Source organism: Anopheles maculipalpis, chromosome 2RL (assembly GCF_943734695.1).
Source record: "Anopheles maculipalpis chromosome 2RL, idAnoMacuDA_375_x, whole genome shotgun sequence".
NCBI classification, from domain to species: Eukaryota; Metazoa; Arthropoda; class Insecta; order Diptera; family Culicidae; genus Anopheles; species Anopheles maculipalpis.
Genome location: NC_064871.1, coordinates 63,760,359 through 63,780,013, shown reverse-complemented (window position 1 = coordinate 63,780,013; position 19,655 = coordinate 63,760,359). Strand labels below are relative to the sequence as shown.

The 19,655-nt window shown below is 40.0% G+C and overlaps 3 protein-coding genes across 3 annotated transcripts in view; 1 reads left to right on the top strand and 2 right to left on the bottom strand.

Annotated features, from left to right (window-relative positions):
• The window catches only part of LOC126556283 (histone H1-like), a 591,209-nt gene that overhangs the window by 285,313 nt on the left and 286,241 nt on the right, over positions 1–19,655 (bottom strand). The window lies entirely within an intron of this gene.
• Positions 1–19,655, bottom strand: part of LOC126556243 (39S ribosomal protein L2, mitochondrial) — a 471,612-nt gene that overhangs the window by 190,445 nt on the left and 261,512 nt on the right. The window lies entirely within an intron of this gene.
• LOC126556378 (uncharacterized) lies at positions 12,433–14,290 on the top strand. The gene is made up of 3 exons (XM_050211645.1): positions 12,433–12,599; positions 12,789–12,919; positions 14,117–14,290. Exons 1-3 carry the CDS (start codon positions 12,455–12,457, stop codon positions 14,261–14,263), a joined length of 423 nt encoding a protein of 140 aa, XP_050067602.1. The 5' UTR covers positions 12,433–12,454; the 3' UTR covers positions 14,264–14,290.

Sequence of the window (19,655 nt, the reverse complement as noted above, 5' to 3'; positions counted from 1 at the left end):
AGGCGGAGATGATAATAAATAAAAATACAATAAAAATACAAATACAAATAAACTTACTCTATCGTCCGTCACTGTAAATGCTGAAGGCTAGAAATGTAATAGAAACCACTTCCTACCATATTTAAGCTTTGAAGCATCTGACACAACAAGATCTTTTGAACGATAATGTCCTTCGGATGATGTAGCTTTTCGTAGAATGAGGTACTTCGCAGGACAAGTCCTTTGGAACACATGGGATAACGAGGCTTTTGGCAACTGTTGACCCAGCTCACTCTTTATCTTGCTTCTAGCAAGACAAAGCCTTTAGAGGGTAAGTTGGATATGAAAAGCCCTAAAATAGACCGTGAACAGTGGTTTAATTGTGACTAAATGTATTCAATTCAATAATAATGTCTCCCTTTTGCTATAAAGTAACTCAGTATGAACGAGTTCAACCGTGTCCTTCCTTTCCGAATTTAAAATCACACAAACTGTTCTCTGATAGCAAAGATGGATGATTCGGAACAGTCGTATCAAGAAATCATCTTTTTCTATGACTCTACCTCTCTACTTCTCTATTCTATAGAGATCTGGGTCCGCCAATAACTGACCCAGTAGCCAGTAAGCTTATAGTCTTTCTGTAGAGAGGCGGTCCAAAATTCAAAATGCAGTTTGTCTGTTGAAAACTGGTGCCGCCAGGAACTGGAAGTAAGTGTAGCTTTAATGAAACAGCATTGTTTAATCGTTTGACGGCTGTTGATAGCTGCTTTTTGCTTGTTATCTTAGATCTTAAAGATGTTCCAACATTTAAATGATAATTTTCTTCAATATCGAAAGTTTAATTTTGATTTCGCACATGCTTCATAGTGACGTATGGAATCGCTAAAGGACTCGCAATCATATCAAATTGACAAGCCTACTGAAAAGCTTCATTTTGTGGTATGCCCAAGGCATTGCTTTTCTTTATTGTTATGCAAACTGTTTGAAGACTAACAGTGGACGAAGAAATGGATGTCCTTTGCGTATCGCGCGGAAACGTAACATGAAAGGATGTAAAAATCTTCCACAGTCAGAAGCGTTGAAGTCAAAGAACAAAAGTGTATAATTCACCTTCTGCGTGTGTATGTGTGTATGTATGCTTGTGGTATGCACGCTATCGTCAGTATCAAGGGTGAATGATGTTTTTGAAGCTGCGAGTCTCGATGGACCATTTATATCTAGGTTGATGGTAAAGGATGGTGCTGGTGCACATTGTGCTACATCCTGATGGAGCCCTGTGGTAGCTGCACCTAATGTACGGAGAATCGGTGGATGATGAGTTTGAAAGGAGCTCAAAAGTCGCTTTGATCTTTTATGCACTTTCCACGGTGAGTGATGGCAAATGTTGTCGTCGGCAAAGACGTGCCACGGGACGGCAGCTTGATCTCGCATTCTGCAGAGTGCAGACCAGTCAGCCAGTAATAGTTGAAAAGCTATCAAATGCATTCGCTGTTGAAGAAAACGGGAACACTTTCTCTGCTTCCTGCGCTATGGGAATCGTGATTGGATATGAAGATGATTTTTACAAATTCTTCGGCTATTAGTTACATACTGTTTTAAAGATAATTTAAATTACGTGCCCTTGTGTTATATAGTTGCTAAAATGTTGGTTATTTTTTTTAACAAGTGGTTAGTAGCAGAAGGCTTCAATTGCCAGTTTTAATCACTACATGTACTTGAAGAACATCGAGGTTCTTCTCGCTTTCGCCCCATTAAAAAATGGCGAACTAAGATTAAGAAAAGTAAGACAATTCCCCAGACATTCACTCCAAATGTACCCAGCAAGCTTTTGAAAGCTATTTTTTACCAACATACGCTTAATCACCAGGCATATGGAAAAAAAGTCGGAAGAATTGAAGTGATTTTTCCTCGTTTCCAAAACTTTTATTTTGACAAAAGAAAAAAAAATCAAAACTCGCCGGCAAACATTTACTTCGATGAAGTTGTAAAGAAAGTATGAAATAGAAAATGAAAATAAGTACAGAGAAAGCACACTCCCACAAAAAAAAAAACGATTGCCATGTTCTGCATACATTGTGTGCAATCATCCATTCCATTAGTTGTTATTAAAAGAATGGAAGCTAGAAGAATGCATACATTTGTACAATGGGACCCATTAAATTTGGCAGACAAAGGTGGTTAAATCAGGAAATTAAAAAAACAAAACACGAAATCACAAATTTGGGCTGCTGTAAAGCATACTTTTGAGGTGATTATAATGGCAGCTAACGATTTATGCGGAGTCTTTATAAAGTTGATTTCTTTTATGTTTTTCTGTTGGTGTTTTTGGATAAAGTTTTAGCTAATTTTATTCCTGGTGGAATGTGAGTGTAAAAACGAGATACGTAAATATTTATACTGAAATACTTAGAAGTGAGGAATTCTACATCCGCATCGTGCACTTAAGCATTAAGCATGAATTATTTTTCGCATATTCGAATTCTTTTGGTGAATTTGTGTATTTGTTTCCTATCTAGGCCTGGTAGTGCAGATGACAGCGGCGTCGGTCTTTACACGGCAGGAGGAAAAACTATGTGGTATCAGCAAGTCTAGTAAGCCATTCGATGGCCGGCGTGATCTTTAGTAGGTCGTTAAGCCAAAAACATGATGAGTAAAATTAACATTTTCTAGACATTGCATGTCGTTTGATTGGTTGAATAAGCTCAGGGCTTCAGGAAGGACCTCAACCGCAAACTTTTTTTAAATGTTAGGTTGGCGCGGCCATTTCCTTCAACATTCAACGATTTTTTCCTGTAAGCTTTTTAGATTGGAGTAATTTCAAAACATTGTATTATTTTTTGCTGGTAGGCTTTTGTCATGAAACGGTGCTATCTCAACCAAAAAAACTAATTCTTCCCAATGAGTTTGGTAAGAATTCGATACAAAAATGTCGGAAACTGTTAACCGTTGCTGTAAATCAGTAACAAAAATAAAAATCTTGATTGGTTGGTCATTCCATCATCCCGAGATAAATATTTTCTTGAGTAATGTTTTAATTGATTATTATTTTTATTTTTTTATTTATATTTAATAATGACGGTCCAGTGCCGTATTGTCAACACCGCTTGTGTTGAAAAAAAAAAATTACAATCATATTGATAAGGCATTTCCTCCCTATTATTTGCCTTATCCCGGGCATACTCGGTTGACGTTAATTGATTATTAGTTGATAGTATTTAGCTTTAAAGTTAAAGTTGACGAATCTTACCATTTTTTGCCCATATAAATTGTATGATTCATCGATTGATATGGTTTTAACAACATAGCCTAGTCGCAAAACAAAACTATCATCCATCGTCAGATTGAATTTGGCGCACCGACTCGTTGCCGGCGGGCGGTTGGCAAAATCTATTTCGCCCCGGTTTATCCAATAAAGCGCATCGAGTGGATTAAGTTTATTCGCACCACCGTTTATTCGGTTTGCCCATACCGCTGGGAGAGACCGTTGCGGCAACTGCGGAGATTTTCCGACAATTTTGTTGATAGGGCGCAAACCTGCACCGTTGCTGTCATAGAGGGTGTCGATGAATCGAGTAAATAAAGGAGGAATTAATCGCCTTCGGCAACTCGGTGACGAAAGTTGTTTGTTTTACGTGTCGATGTGGTCGTGCCCGGTTAGAATTGAGTTAGAGAAATGAGATTTTCTTATACACACCTGCAGGTGATAGTACACATTAATCCACCCATTCGCTTGCAAGAACAGTAGTGATTGAAACGACGATATAATGGTAGTGGTGGGGTAGCGAAGATTTTTTTAATTATGAGGTAAACCACACCGAGCGTTTCAAGTTATGTGAAGCTTGTGTAACAAATTGTGAAGATTGCAGTAACTATAACATTCGACACCAATGTACATTTGAACAAACTTGAAGGGCAGTGACTGATTAAGAATAGTCGTAACTTCAAACACTTTCTTTTTGAAGGCCTTAATTAAAATAAAAATTACCAATGAATTATTTTACTATAGAAAAAGCAGTTTTGTTAAAGATGACTATAGCCGTTCGTGAAATAAAATCATCCTTAGTGTGGTTATTCAAATGTTAAAGTTCTTACATGCAAGATTTTCATTATGACTTTATAAGAATAACTCTTTAGACCTTTTAAATTTCTAGATGAGATTGCTTTTAAAAACTACTTTGTATTTGTAAAACTAGTGTTGTTAAACTCGGGGCCTAAAGCAGTTTCCTAGTTTAAGTATTCTGTGATAAACTGAATGAACGGTTGATTGATCCACATCCTAGAAAGAGAAAATCCACACAAGTTTCCACCCCACTGGAGACAGAGAGTTAATCCCTACCAACTGGACGAAAAAGAAATCTGACTGGTTGATGTTGCGTTCGCTCTAATTATCCCAAAAATGGTCTACATGCTAGAATTACTTTGTCAAGTAATTGAGAGGTGTGCATTCTTTATACGAAATCATAACATGGGGATTTTTTTCCTTCAAATAAAAGAGTCTAAAACAAACATTTCGAATACTTTCATTGTTGCCAGCAAATGTTAGTTACAGATAACTAGCAGAAGCTGAGTGTTAGACAGATGAGGTATAGAAAAGTATTAATTATTTTTATTGCAAAGTATACCAATAGCAGTAATATGTCCAGGATAGCAGTATAAGTGAAGTGAAGTAAAATTGAATACGTTCGGATTTTTTAATTAACTCTGAAAGAAATATTTGAAGAAGTCTCTACACATATTCTTATTGCTGTGTCCTAGTGGTTTGATTACAGTGGATCCTGCCTACGAGCTCGGTACGCTCCTCTTTTGTTGAAGCACATCCTTCCAGATCAAAATACTGTCGTCAACCGACACTTAAAGTCAAACAGCGCAGTTCAGCTCTCGATTCATTCACCTCATCCATACGCCCTTAAGATAGTCCTTAGCATGCGCCGTTCGAAAATGGCGAGTGCATTGATGTTCTCTGTCAGCATAGTACAGGACTCGTACCCGCAGAGGACTACCGGACATATCATTGTTCGATATATCGTGCATTTCGTATGATGCTCGATTCCCAGGAGTTTGTGGAGCCTGTAGTACGCACGATTATCCTGAATCATCTCCTCTTAAGATGTCATGCGAAGTGACGGTTGAATGGTTAGTAGAAGAATTTTAACTCTTTAACCTTTTGCAGACTTCAACATTTTACCCATTCTAATTATATCATTAGGTCATCCGATGTTATTCGCGATGGTGGCGACAGCCTTCACGCGCCGGACCGGGGTTCAAATCCCATCCGGAACATTCCCCGGTAGTGAGTATACTTGGTATCAACAAAATTACATCATTAACAGAAAGAAAGTATATTGGAAATTGAACATACATTTAAATACACTCATGAGTTAGGAGACAATCAAAACGAATCTTATTTTGGCATAGCCAACGGCTTGAAAAGCGTAAAGAGCTTTCGATGTTTTGAGTTTCTTCGATTGCGCCTACATGTGCGCAATCCGCATTACCCTGCGCCGCACAACGTTTTACCCAATGGTCAAGGGAGCGATGTTTTGGCTCCATTTGTCGGTGTTCTTAAAAAAAGTTCGCTGCACAAACTTTGTCGGTTTATCATGTTTGATTTGATTTAAAATCGTTGCTTTAATTTTACTGGGAAAATGCTCTAAAATGTTTGAGCTAACGTGGGGTTGTTAATTTTCACACATTGAAAAACGAATACGAAATACTTTGACTGTTTTCATTTGCTTTGTTGATTATTTTGGCAGTTTTTTTTATTTCTTTATGAACGAACTGCTCGTATTGCTTAGCATTAATTTACTACCTAATTACAATTCGCATTCAGCAATACGGCCAGGCCGTTCTTACGAAAAAAATTACAATTTACATTGGTTTGGAGACATTTCCTTCCTGATAATCGTTCCGTCATCCAAGTATTAAGTCCAGTTGTAAGTATCATTCCGTAAGAGAACATCTCATCCCGGATGTGTTTGAGACCGTGTTTTGTGGTTTTGATGGATCTCCACGGTCAACAATCAATTCAATTCAACAATCGATCTGCCTTGTCTACAGTTGTTAGTCGCTGCAGTCCTTACGATGAATTATTTTGTTCAGATCCTCCAAAATGTTCGCCAATGATGTACCAATCCCTTCTCATATTGAAGTCCTTCATGAATGAATCATTCATCAACCTACATATAAGGGATATACAAAAAATAATAAACAGATAGTTTTTTTCATAACGACGGCCAGGCCAGGCCGTATTGCTGATAAACAGATAGTTTAGACTATTAAAATCAAACAAAAACCACGTGAAATGTTGGTCCCACCAGTAAGATAATGGTCCCACCATTAAGATGTTGGCATTTATTCGGTTTTGCGTTACATTGGCTATATGTTTTTCTTGGCTCTACGATCTTCTATAGGTAACGCCGGCCATCGAATGGCTTACTAGACTTGCTGATACCACGTAGTTGGAATATTGAATACGGAGGGACAGTCCGGATGGGATATTGACCCTGGTCCTGTCGCGTGAAGAACGGCGCCTTCGTCGCAATACCACCACATTGGCTATATGTTGCTATTAAAGAGACAGCTATTTGTTACTATAGGCTTTAGTGATGGGAATAACAACTCACTTGAAGGAATTAAATCGGAGTGAGTGTGTTGGAATATAGAGTTAACTCTTTAACTCACTCATGTACCACACTTCACTCATAGCGATTTGAATCATTCATGAGTTGTTTAACTCATGAGTGAGTTTGTTTGTGATTTAATTCTTCGCGACGACCTTTAACTCATTCAGAGTGATTTAAATCATTCATGAGTTGTTTAACTCATGAGTGTGTTGTATCAACATGTTCTAGAAAAGGTTTCGATACATCGGATGATTAGTAGTACGTTTCTTCCTGTGTGGAATATCAAGTCCCATTAGCAAAATCGTTGTGGTTTCTCACTTTGGCAGATTTGAATGATTTTATCCGGATTTAATGATTTAAACGTGTGTGACATTCTGTGTGAGTTGATATTCAGAATAAATACATAGAACTTTCCCAAATGGTTCTCGTGATGCTTTCTATTTTCTACTTGCTGTTACGTTCCTTCTTAGAAGAAACCAAATTTTGATAAGAAAAGCCCAAACCGGATATCAAAACAGTATTTGAAACAAATTCATTGGGTTATCGATCGCAAAAAAACATTTGAAAAAAGTCTCGTATCTTTTTATTAGAAACAGTTTCTCTTCGTACTTACCTCTTATTATACTCAGTTTCTCAGTTAAATAACTCATGAGGAAAATAACTCATGAATGATTTAAATAGCTCTGAGTGAGTTAAAGGTCGCCGCGAAGAATTAAATCACAAACCAATTCACTCATGAATGATTTAAATCGCAATGAATGATTTAAATCACAGAAAAGTTATAAAAAAATTTGAGTTATAAAGAGATTTGTATTAATTCACTCAATGCTAAGATTTAATTCATTCAATCATTCTGAATTATTGTGCCCATCACTATTAGGTTTCTTCCATAAAAAGATGTTTAAATTATGATTTAATTTAGTTTTGATTTTAATTTTACTTGTCTGAAAGGCCGTTCGCTGTCCCCGTTATAGAATTGCATCAAAGAGTTGAGTCTTCAACGCGATATGTGTTTTATTAAAGCTAGCTGACGAGGTGTGTTATAAAAAAGCTGATATGATTGACACTATAAGAAAAAACAGCTCCAATGTAGGCTACGAAAAAATCGTTTAATCGTTTAATCGTTTAATAATACTATTTTATTTATATAAGCGTTTGTTTATGGTTGATTGACTATTATTCTGTGTAATTGATTTTTACAGATATTTGTTATCAATCACGCATCCTTAAACTTGTGAAATTATCCTGGTTCCTCTGTACTTAACGTATAATAATGTGCATAAACGTTCTGAATGTGTTGAACCTTTTCACCGAATTTACATTACACCGATGTACTGTCGTCTGTCCAAGATCTCACACCCTTTGACGATATACATACAGTACGCACAACATGGTTGAGCAGAGAACGGTTCGGTTCCATGCACTTAATGGAAAATGAATCAATTTGCCGACACATAATTGAATTATTTTGAATGAATTTCAAACCATGAGACAAAACGGTAATTGAATGATGTGCAATTTTGATGGCCATGTGCATGTAGTTTGCTGTGGTGCTGGTAGTGCACATCGTTTGTAATGGTAACATGTTGATGATAACATTTTTTGAAGCGTAGTTTCAATACAGTAAATCTTCAGTGTAACGAAAATAGTTTCGGAAAAATGTAGCTCTATACACTTCCGTTCTGATTTGCAACTACTTATTTTATTCCTTACACTAATACTACTAAGCTTAATTACACTTGAGCTTGTAGCTTAGCTCGTATGCTATTCTATCTCCTTTAGTTCAATAAACAACGTTCGGTTTGTTCATTAATGTTTTCTCCAACGAAACTCAGTAGATAATAAGAACCTTAAGTAACGCAAGTATGAAAATTCTACATCAACTGAGTAATAATAAAAAATAAATAAAACTCCATAAAAAAACATGGAAGTATGTTAATGCTTTATAGCCGTTGGAATGAATTGAAAGAGCCATTAAAACACACTAATTCATAAACCAATGACCCACTCGCATGCGTCATTAAGCTCGCGATGCCGTTGGACCTCCCACTGGTAACGGCTTATGTTTGATTCTTGGATTGAGCTGCGGTTGACACGCTCTTGGCATTGATCTAATTAAAGATCCCTTTATGGTGCGCCCCGTAGGTATGCGAGCGCCACACATGTGGAATGTCGACGAATGGACGTGCTATGTTATGTGTGGCATGGTAATTAGGATCTTGTACATGACGCTTTTGTCATAATTTGAAATCACACGCCCACAAGTGAAAGTTTGCGGTTACAATGAAACACAGTGACGGTTTTAAAGTTTTGGTAAAAATAGACCACAGCAAAGTGGAGCAACAATAATTAAAACATTGATCACCCATAGAAATTGGTTTCGTTCAACCGCTGCTGTATACCAACATGAGTTGGAAAGAGCCGTGGCAGATTATGCCGCCAGTGTTCGATAGGAAAAAGTTTGCATTATTTATTGCTCTTGCAGGGTGTTTCTGCTGGAAGGCATCGGCCGGTAGTCGATAATAACTAAATTACAAACAGGTTTTCCATCCCACTTTCATAACCTCTTCCCACGATACCGAAAGCTTCCGATCGTGGCTTCGATATCGATTATCAGAGCGTCGATTGTGGAGAGTGAAATGTAAACATAATACTTACAAAAAAAAAAAGTGTGCTCATATGATGTATTCACTCAAAGCACAATAGCGTAGCAGCATCAGCCCAAAACCATCGTAATAGTCTTGTACGAAGATAACAAAAGAATTCGTTAAACAAAAACAGACAGCATTCCATTACGTTCAGGAGGGGTTGTAAAGTCACCGAAAAGGAGCTACCATTGCTTACGGCGTAAATCGAACATGATTTTTTGGCGTGAGAAAACCGGTATCGAAATGTGACGAAAACACATGCACAGAACCGATTCGTATCGGGTATGGCCGGTACAAGTTTTTGCCCATACATACCGGCCAGTGTACGGATCGGTTTCTGGGATACTGTTTACATCGTATTTTAACCATTTCGTACGCATGTTTGGGTGTGTCCGATGCGATATTGTCGTTTTGGAATTCCAGCTTTTGCAATCGTATCGGCAAACAGCTGCGTTAAGATGCTTTACTGATTTGTTGTGGTTATTATGGTCATCAATACTGAGGGAGATACATAGCGAGAGAGTCTTGAATTAATAAAAAAAAAACATAAATTTGGACAACTTTTTGACAAAAAAATTCTTCTAGTGTATTAAAATTGAACGATGAGTACATTGCAAGTAGCTTACTAACTTCAAGCTGCATATCCAATCCCAACGAACACAACAGCCAAACATGCTGGCGAGCATCGACTAATGGATGATCGAAGGTGAGTTCAGTTTGCGTTAGCAATCCGGTGAGTAAACATCGACTGTGTACCCAGGCCACAGTGGTGCAATCTGTGCAGGAATCTGTGTCTCGCTCTAAGCATTGTATATTTCCAGTACAGTGTAACCTTGCTAGGGAGTTGACCCAGAGCCTATTGTGCGTCCCTGTCTCCGTCGCTTTGCGCATATGAAAGGTTCTCCAACAGTCACCTTGTCACGATCGGGAAATGTGTTAGTTCCTATCGCGTTCTTATAGGTTAGCTTGATCGATATAGGACAACAAGATGAGAGAAAAAGGCAGATATCAATGCAAGACTCGTAAGATAAAGGACTGATATCATTTATACATTTAGATGCTGTTAAAAAGAGTCGCTATGAGACGGCCAGTGATCGTATCATTTGTGGGATAACGGCTAATGGAAAGTGAAATTTCGCATTACCTCATTCGTAAGTTTCCGCAACGAATTAGTGATGATGTAATCAGCTACAGTATAGCATATTCCCAGGCCGCATATTTTTTTTATCATTATTATCGTAATATGCACCATAAACGAAACTGTGAACCACTGATGAAGGCAGATGTTAAAACGAGTTTTCCCTTCAACCTGTTCTGCGACCATGGTTAATCTTTTGAATTTGTGTGTTTCCTACTTTCGCTTCGTTTTTAGTTATAGCTTTAAAGGCGATGTTTTATGGTATTTTTTACGTTTTGGAACTTACATACAGACATGGACAAAGTTATATGTCCATCCAAGTACTGGGAACCTACTTCTTTGGACACTTGTATTATATATATTCGACGCTAACGATTCTATAGATTAGAGACGATTAGAAAAAAAAACAGCTCCCCAAGAAATACTTTTCTATTGTCTACCATGATCAACCCCTTTCCTTCTACTTTTCTTGTTGGACTATATACTTACTAGACTTTGGCATAGAATCTGTACAACACACAAGAATGACGGCACATTATCCAATAATTCACAAAACCATAAGATGGAATTGGTAGGATCAGAATTTAAATTTTTTTATTTATTTATTTTGACAGTACGGCGTAGAGCCATCATACTTAAATAAAATAAAGATCAATCAATCAATTTTATTAATTATCTATAATTAACTGTGACGGTACAATGCCGTATTGTCAAAATTTAAAAATAATATATTTATTTTAATTATGCTTGCGCCGTATTGTCATCCTCTTTGTTGCAGTTTATTCATGTAACTTAATGTTTATGATTATGTTTTCTTGTAAAGTTTTTTTTATAATTCCGAATTCTGTTTCGGATTCTATTTTCCATCATAAGAAGAGTAGGTTTATTATTATGTCCGTCACTGTATATGTTTGCTCGTAGTTAAAATTGTCTAAAGCATGAAGATGTTGATGTCAAAATGGCATCAAGTCATAGTCAAAATAAAACTGCAGCATGTTATCCTTCGTTGGTCACTTAAGTTAGTTAACATTAGTTACATTAGTTAACATTAGTTAACAGTTAATCAACGTTTGAAGTAAAATATCACTACTCTACTATCGATCATACTTTGAAGTCATCGTGCAATTTACATTGATAAGAATTTGTTTGAAAGCATAAACCATACCGGTTTTGTAACATGAACTACAGCAGCTAATTAGGTAACAATACCAAAAACAAACACTAAACTTACTTCCTGGGCGCAACTTCCCTGCCAACCAGTTCCGCCGACTAATGCGTCAGGAATTTGTCAGCGGAATTTGAATATTTTTCGTATTGATTTAAACCACCGATAGGCAAATTATCATCCTCAATGTCAGCAAGTCTGCGCGCGATGCGCGCAATAAGGTGACTCTCCCACCAGACGAACCGACCCGTCCTAGCGGGGTTTTTAGCGAGTGTGTCTTTTACTAGCGTTGGATTGCGGGTGGTGCGTGGGACAATCAAAACATGTGTGTTTGTCTGTAAAAAGCATTTGCGTGTTTGTGTGTGCGAGAGCATAAACCGCCTGTTTACGAAGTGCGTTAGCGCGAACGATCGATCGATCAAGGGTCGCGCGTTGTCTTTGCGCTGATCCATGATCACATCTGGTGACGCGTATCTACAGAGATACCAGTGGGTTGGAACGAGATCGCTGTATAGCTCCGAAGAAACGAAAGACTTCGGTCGGTCGGCAAGCAGCAAACCTGCTCGCATCGATGGTGCGAGGGATTTTGACGTTGCTGAAAAGTGCCGCCATACGATTGACGGTTGGTGGCGGCTTATGTGTGCGCTCGCGTGAGGATAGCGCGTGCACGTTGGACGTTAACCGGACGGGACCGCTCGGACGGGCCCACAGTCGTACGCCGTGAGTGCCATCGGTAGCATCTCGGGCAAAAGTGAAACCGCGCAGCTCATCTCGCAGTGTGTTTGGAATCATTTTTGTGGTCAGATCCGCGCGCTTGTGACGATCGTGTTGCATCTTGGTAACTTGTGACAGAGTGTGAACGTTCATTAATTTAGTGACACGATCGCGGTGAAATATCATCATGCGCGATAAGCTGCTGCTAGTGGTTGGTGCGTGCTGTGCGCTGGCCTATCTTCAGGTGGCCAGGACGGAGCTGAGTGATTATGAAATCGATTACGATGAGGAGGGCTTTTGGATTGGCCACGGGCTAGGCAACCGCAAGGAAGGTGCGTGTGTTGCCATTTCCGTACGGCTGGTCGTAGTGACATAACGGCCAAACGGTCGACGCTGAAGCTGAAAATGCGCGTGTTCGGTTATTCCGCCGTATCAAACTAATCGAAGTTACAATCCGATTTCTTCTGTACTTTTATGATTGCATGCTGTGGGCTGGAATCGCCACTTCCGCCCGGATGCAGGTGACGAAATCCTGAAGGTGCTGCACAAATCGGTGGGCCCGTTCGTGGAGCCGCAAAACGTTACCGTCGTGGAGAAGTTCACTGCAGCGGACGGTGAAAGTATTACGTTCACACAATTCAACTCATCTAAGGTAAACGCGTCTTGGCCTACACGTAATGATGGTGATAAAAAAGTGAAATTAATGGCCTTCGCGCGATGTGCCCCGGAGATGCCCTACTGCTCCGGTACGGCTGGTACCGTGCCGAACGGCAGCCGGGCACGCAAAACCGGAGTGTGGTGTGGTAGTACCAGTGCGATAGAGAGATTTCATTGTGGGTTCGCATTCCACGAATGTTTGCACTCTGTACCGGTTGTGTGGACAGATTTGCTCACGCAAGACCCACTAGCACGTTAAGACGTCCTCGGCGTCTGTTTTGTAGTGTGATGGATGTAGACGACTCTGACTCCAGTACCTTCGATCACTTTGGGGCGAGTGTACCGCCGAGTGCCCGAGTTGGGAGTGCTGTCTCGTACGATTTGTTGCCAAACAGATCTCCTCCTTCTTCTGAAGCACACGCTCATGTAATCGGTCCCGCGACGCTCCCAAAAATAGTTTAACGTGTGACCATTACCGGCTACACGTCCACTTAGGTATGCCGCGCGGCGTTGGGGATAGCTTACGGTGTGTCATTTCTATTTCAAACACTGTCAAGAGAGGATAGTCAAGCGAAAGTGAAAACAAACAACAACTACAAAAAACCTACAAACCTAGGCGTAGAGGAGGCTTCCATTTTGGAGGCGGCTACTGCGGCAATGCTTCGAAACTGTTTTGCTACGATGACGCCGCAACGCTAGCTAATAGCTCCCAACCAAACGGACCGAGAGCCGTTGCTGTAACGGTTGCACATTGACCTTAGCCCCGGGGTCAAAAAAAAAAAGCAAAAGGAAAGAGTGCACGTGGTAGGATGCTGAAGTAGAAACAGAACGAGACTATCTTAACGGCAGGCACCAAGGCTAGGCGATCGAGTTGTTTGTGATCGTAATTTTAATTGGACCATTCTTGAGCGGGAGGCTCTCACAGCCCGAAACTGCAAAAACCGAACCGACTAATTAGATCAAATTTATGAGCCTGGTGTGCGGAGTGAAGTTATGAATGTGGAATGATATGGAAATATTTTTCGATTGACACACGGTCGAACAATGAATACTTTTTCGTGAGCTAGGCCTTGACGCATCGTGCGAAATCCATCAATTGAATGTTTGTGTGCTGTGTTACAATATTTCTAAAAAAAAATCCTTGATTAAAATTGAATCATCACTAACCTCCTCTATTGTGTACATCTTTCAGGTGCTCACATACTTCCACGAGGTGGTCCTGGACTTCAATCCCAAAAATTTCTACATCCGGCTGAAGGTGTTCAACATTACCAGCTTACGGTTGCAGCGAACAGTGTACGGATTTCGATCGAACGCAATCAAACCGGATGTGAGCTAGAAACGCGTCGCCGTCGCCTGTACGCCATAATGCGTCGCTAACCAGTAGGATTTAGGAGCTGCTCGCTGTATTAAGTTAACTGTTGGTATTGTAAAGACTAAGACTAGTGCATAAGGAATAAAACCAAAAACTCTCTTACATCACTCATTATGTATGCGTTGGAAGTTGTGTAAAATTATTACAAAGAAGCGATGCAAACATGAAGTGAAGGCCAGGGAGTGGCATGATGTCATAATGACGCCCAGAGTATGCCCGACACCTGTTTGTCGCCAAAGTCACGATGGTGGGTATGCATAATTTTTTGTCAACCAATTTACTGTTTTGTTTGAAGTCATAGAATTACGGTTTTGATTACTGACTTGTCGAACCAAGGTTGTCCTGTTCCCAGAAGAAATGGTTGCTAGTTATCAGAGAGCATCCACAACGATAAGTTAAACAATCCGGCGTCAACGGGGCCAGTCTTCGCACGCCAGAACCGGAATTAAAATCCCATTCGGACCGTTCCCCCGTAGTGAAGACTTACTACTCAACTACGTCGTATCAGCAGGAAATCTAGTAAACTATTAGATGACCGGGTGACAATACAAAACGATAAAATGAATCTTTTCAAAATCTCACACCAACTTAGTAGGGATGGCAGTGGCGGATTTAGCTTCTCGGAGGCCCTATACAGAATTGCAATTGAGGGGGTGGAGGGGGGAAAGGATATCAGTGGATTTGAGGCCTATCAACCTTTAAACCCGCCACTGAGTGGTGGTATAATAAAAATGACCAACATTGCATATCAGATGAAGGTGGACGTAAATCTATCAGGGTCCTTTGAGCTTGCCAGTATTCTTTCATAGCTGGCAAAGGCGGTTTTTTCGAGACTAGAAGATTCAGACTTTTGGTATACAGTCTCCTCTATTAGTCAATTCCGATTTTGGCATATGCTAAGAATTTAGATACGCGTGAGAAGCTCCCTTGAAGTCGTCCAAAGCTTGTATAGATTGGGTCAAAAATGACCACTGGAAATAATATAGACGTTGGAATCAACGCATGGGTACTGACATCCAACCTGTCTAGCTGTTTCAAATGAATATTTCTCAACTCAGACTCAACACTCAAGACATTTTTTGCTACAGATGAATTTCAAAGAACATTTACAGTTACATAGAACTGCTCACATAAACGTCCGAAAGAGTGAATTAGATTCATTGGGCAAGCTGGGCACGTCCTAAAAATGATACAGGACAACCCACCTTAGAAGGATTTTAACGTCTCATGAACTGTCGTGAGTGACTGATGAATTAGCCCCCGATGCCGCGATAATAGTTCGTGAGCCACTGCACTTTCTCTGTGGGTCAGGTCTTCAGCCTGATAAGTAAAAAAGTAAATATGAAGCGTTCCTGGGTTGAAATATAGTTTAATTTTATTTAAATACGAAAAAGACATTTAAAGTTAAAATTTGAAAAAATTAAATCAGGCTTGGAAGCTGTTTTGTCTCTTTCAACAGTATTCACAGTGCAGGAGTTTAACTGCTTAGCAATACGAAAGCGAGCGCGCATTTTTGTTGTTGTAAAGACAAACAAACGCCCTATTGCTCTTGCCTAACCACTTGCGAAAACGTCGCCGAAACTCAATTATCGTATCTACTTTGGCACCGTTCCCATATTCTATCGTCCTTCGAGCCCTCCCAGTGTATAATCCGTCTATTTTGTTTGTGCTGCTCGTTAAAGTAAAGTGAAATTGACTGTTATGAGATGATGTTTATGTTGTATTTTCTCCAGAAGCTTCCCTTTTTTTCATTTACTATGATGGGAACCCACCGTACGACGTTGCTACCTACTTTCGATACGAGGGCTGTTGCCCGCAAGTAATCAATTCCCGACTATCGAAGGCGAAATGCTGATGGCAACACGGTTACTACTTTCAACCGAAGTCAGCTGCTCGTGCCCGTGGAATCTGTTTTGCATACAATTTATTTCTTGTTTTATTAGTAAATCCTACGACATTGACACCGGTGCGTCACTGTCAATGCTTTACGCCCGCGGTCTCCCGGCGGGCATTGACTGCTGTTGAAGAGAAAAAAGAAGAAAAAAAAAGACAGTGAGGGTGCAAACGAAGCGGAAGAGATTACAAATTTAAATGGATTTTTACATTTAGCGGAAAAACATCAACCACTCTAACTGGCGCAACATAGCACGGAGCACGTAGACGGGGCAACATCAGTGACTAGTTTCCATTTTGTCCTTCGCTTAACAAACATATCTTCGCTTTCGTAAGGGCAAAACCCCACCCTATCGGCAGACTACTTGTGTGCAAGAGTGTGTCCTAAAATACAGCGATAGGGGCAGAGTGAGTGAATGGGGTTTTGCCATGCAGTGATTTCATCTTCGTCAAATGGAGAGGAAAATATGCATCCGAATAGCAATCGGGCAAACAGAAAGGCGTGATAAGTGCTGTGAAAATAGCAGTTGAAAAATAAATCAACCCTTGTTGAAGTGTTTGCGTTGGACAAACAGCAGATAACCACGTGCTCCTTTTCTTTCTTGTATCATATATTCATGAAGATTTGTGTGGAAGAATGGACTATTTATGTGGAAAATTGTAACAAATTGGCGAAAACTCCTGAAATAGTTATAGGCAATATAGCATGTATATATTATGTATTGAAAGAAAATGATAAAATTATATTTAAACATTGACGATAACGTTTCATCATTCTATTGCACTTACATTTACTTTATTAGCAGGGTGCTATGGTTCATCTTCAACACACCTCCGAATGCCATCAGCAGATGAGATAGCTACGTTCACTAAAATCAAGTGTCATTGAGGGATCGAAATTAATTTAGTCTTCCCCTTTCAGCAGTAGCTCGATGTACATTCGAATAGCCCACAGTTAGGGGTTTTGGTAAATCAGCCTTGGGGTAACTTAATTTCTGCACAGCACTTGAGTTGCGATAGACAATCGATAAGTCGTTTTGGTTTTCCACTGTCCGGACATCTTTTAGTGGCCCGTCACTACATGTTTTGGGTTTGGATCAGATCCAATGTACATACAGCATCTTACCGGCACACGGCTTAGCGTTGATATGTATTGTTGATTCAAAGAATTGATACCAATCAATCGCACAATGTTTCCGCATGGGTACCATCGGCAAAGCGGAGAAATCTTTTCAGCATTGTGAAAACACCAAACCGCTACAAGTAAATATACTCGAAGCGGAAATGATATTTTCATAGCAACAATAAATGTTGAAGTGTTGGAAAAAATCTCATCAACGTTCAAGTGAGGTATGATTGGATCTATTTAACAGGGAAAGCGGTGTAGAAATGTGTCCTTTCCGTACGCAGAATTTGTCTCTTCCCCGCAAGCAGGAAAAGTTTATCTGTAAAATGTAGAGGTGAATGCATCCAATAAGGTTGAAAGTCGCAGTAAATCAAATTATAAAAAAATTAAAGAAATATTTAAGTAACACATTAAGCATGGAAATGATTGATCAATTTAGATGAAACTATCTCAATTTCATTGAACATATTAGGATGATGTGATCTTAAAGAGTATCCCAAGAATTATGTATACTTTCCGAAATATTTTAGGCAACGTCTCGAGTTTCGATTGATATCTCTCTCTCTCTCTCTCTCTCTCTCTCTCTCTCTCTCTCTCTCTCCCTCTCACTTTATATAACTCTTTATTAATATATTATATATAAAACCGGGGTGGCCCGGTGGTGTAGGCGACAGCGGCGCCGGTCTTTAAACGGCAGGACCGGGGTTCAAATCCCATCCGGACCGTTCCCCCGTAGTGAGGTCTGACTAACCAACTACGTGGTATCGGCAGTCTAGAAAACCATTTCGATGGCCGGCATGATCTCAGAGGTCGTTACGCCAAGAAGAAGAAGATAAATATAATTAATAAATATGGAACCAATCGATCGATCCAACCCTTCTTCTTCTTCTTCTTCTTATTTTCCTTGGCCTTCTCAGGATTGAGCACGTCGTGTCGACATGGCCAGGTCTCCAATCAGTTTCCAGGAAACTCGGTCCAGGGCTGCAATCCTCCATTCACGGCTACATCTGATCTCCGACAGGTTAGACTCTACTTGATCCAGCCAAGGGGGTCGCTGGCTCGCCCCTCAATGCCTCGTGCCGAACGGGTCCGCTAACGAGCACCTTCCTGGTGGAACATGAGTCCGGCATCTTCATCACGTGCCCCGGTCAACGTATACTTTCGGCTTTGACTACCGTCAGGATATCAGCACCGAAAAACATCTCAGCTAGATCGTGGTACATTCTCCTTCGCCACACGCCCTGCTCGCACAAACCGCCAAAGATAGTCCTTAGCACCCGCCGTTCGAAAAGAACAGAGTGCATTGGTGTCCTCCGTCAGCATAGTTTAAGACTCGTACCCGAAGAGGATTACCGGACGTATCAAGGTGCGATAAATCGTACATTTCGTGTGTTGTTGGAGTGCTGGATCGCAGGAGTTTGTGGAGTCTGTAATGGGCACGATTCCCCTGAACAATGCGCCTTCGGATTTCGCTGCTTACTTTTTTGTCCGAAGTTACGATCGTACCAAGGTACCAGAAATCCTCTACCACCTCGAGATCGTCACCCTCAACTGATACTCTGCTTCCGGTACGGGCTCTATCCAACCCTAGATAAAATAATTAGAATTAACAATGAATATGAATTAGTTAGATAAAAACGCTATTAAGTCCTCTTTTTGTGTAAAAAATAACCTAAAGAATGTTAGAATTGGAAGATTGTGTCTTGCCCTTCTGTCTTTTTCGGGCTGTACAACCGCCGGGGTTCGAATTGACCTTACTAGATTCCTTGATTCAAATTAGCCGTAGCTGGATGGACAGGCCGAATGGAAGGACGGTTCTTACAAAATTCGATACACGGTTCTGACGTGTGAAGATCGGCGCCCGTTATCTTCTGTACCACTAGACCTGAGCCATAACTGCTTTATGACTATTTAGACTGGACTACTTGAGCATAAAAAATGCTATCATTCTTAAATTTAAAATATGTACGAGAAAGTAGGAAAGACGGCCACCTTAACCTTGATTTGCGATGGGCTAGCCTTATGTTGCATCCGTTTCTCGTCATATAATTCCTTAATATCTTTAATTTTCCATAGAATTTAGCCTTTTTTCAATTTATCAAAAACAATGTTTGACATGGGGTTTTAACATGTGCAAAAAAGTCGGACACCTGTTATGGGTGGGACACCATAAAGGGAAAGATGAAACACTTACAGAAAAGATTTAAAACTCATTAAGCTGAACTAGTTTTTTGTTCTTCGTTCAAACTATAAATCAATTAATTATCAAATGGAACTTCTATTGTTCAAACTGATCAGGCCTGACTCGGAGGTGGAGACTTCGGGAACCATCTTCTA

What these genes read in the sequence shown, in the direction of transcription:
- LOC126556378 (XM_050211645.1), top strand. Translation starts at nt 12,455, where the DNA reads ATGCGCGATAAGCTGCTGCTAGTGGTTGGTGCGTGCTGTGCGCTGGCC. An exon ending in GCTAGGCAACCGCAAGGAAG is followed by an intron (nt 12,600 to 12,788) that starts GTGCGTGTGTTG and finishes GCCCGGATGCAG; the next exon opens with GTGACGAAATCCTGAAGGTG. An exon ending in CACAATTCAACTCATCTAAG is followed by an intron (nt 12,920 to 14,116) that starts GTAAACGCGTCT and finishes TACATCTTTCAG; the next exon opens with GTGCTCACATACTTCCACGA.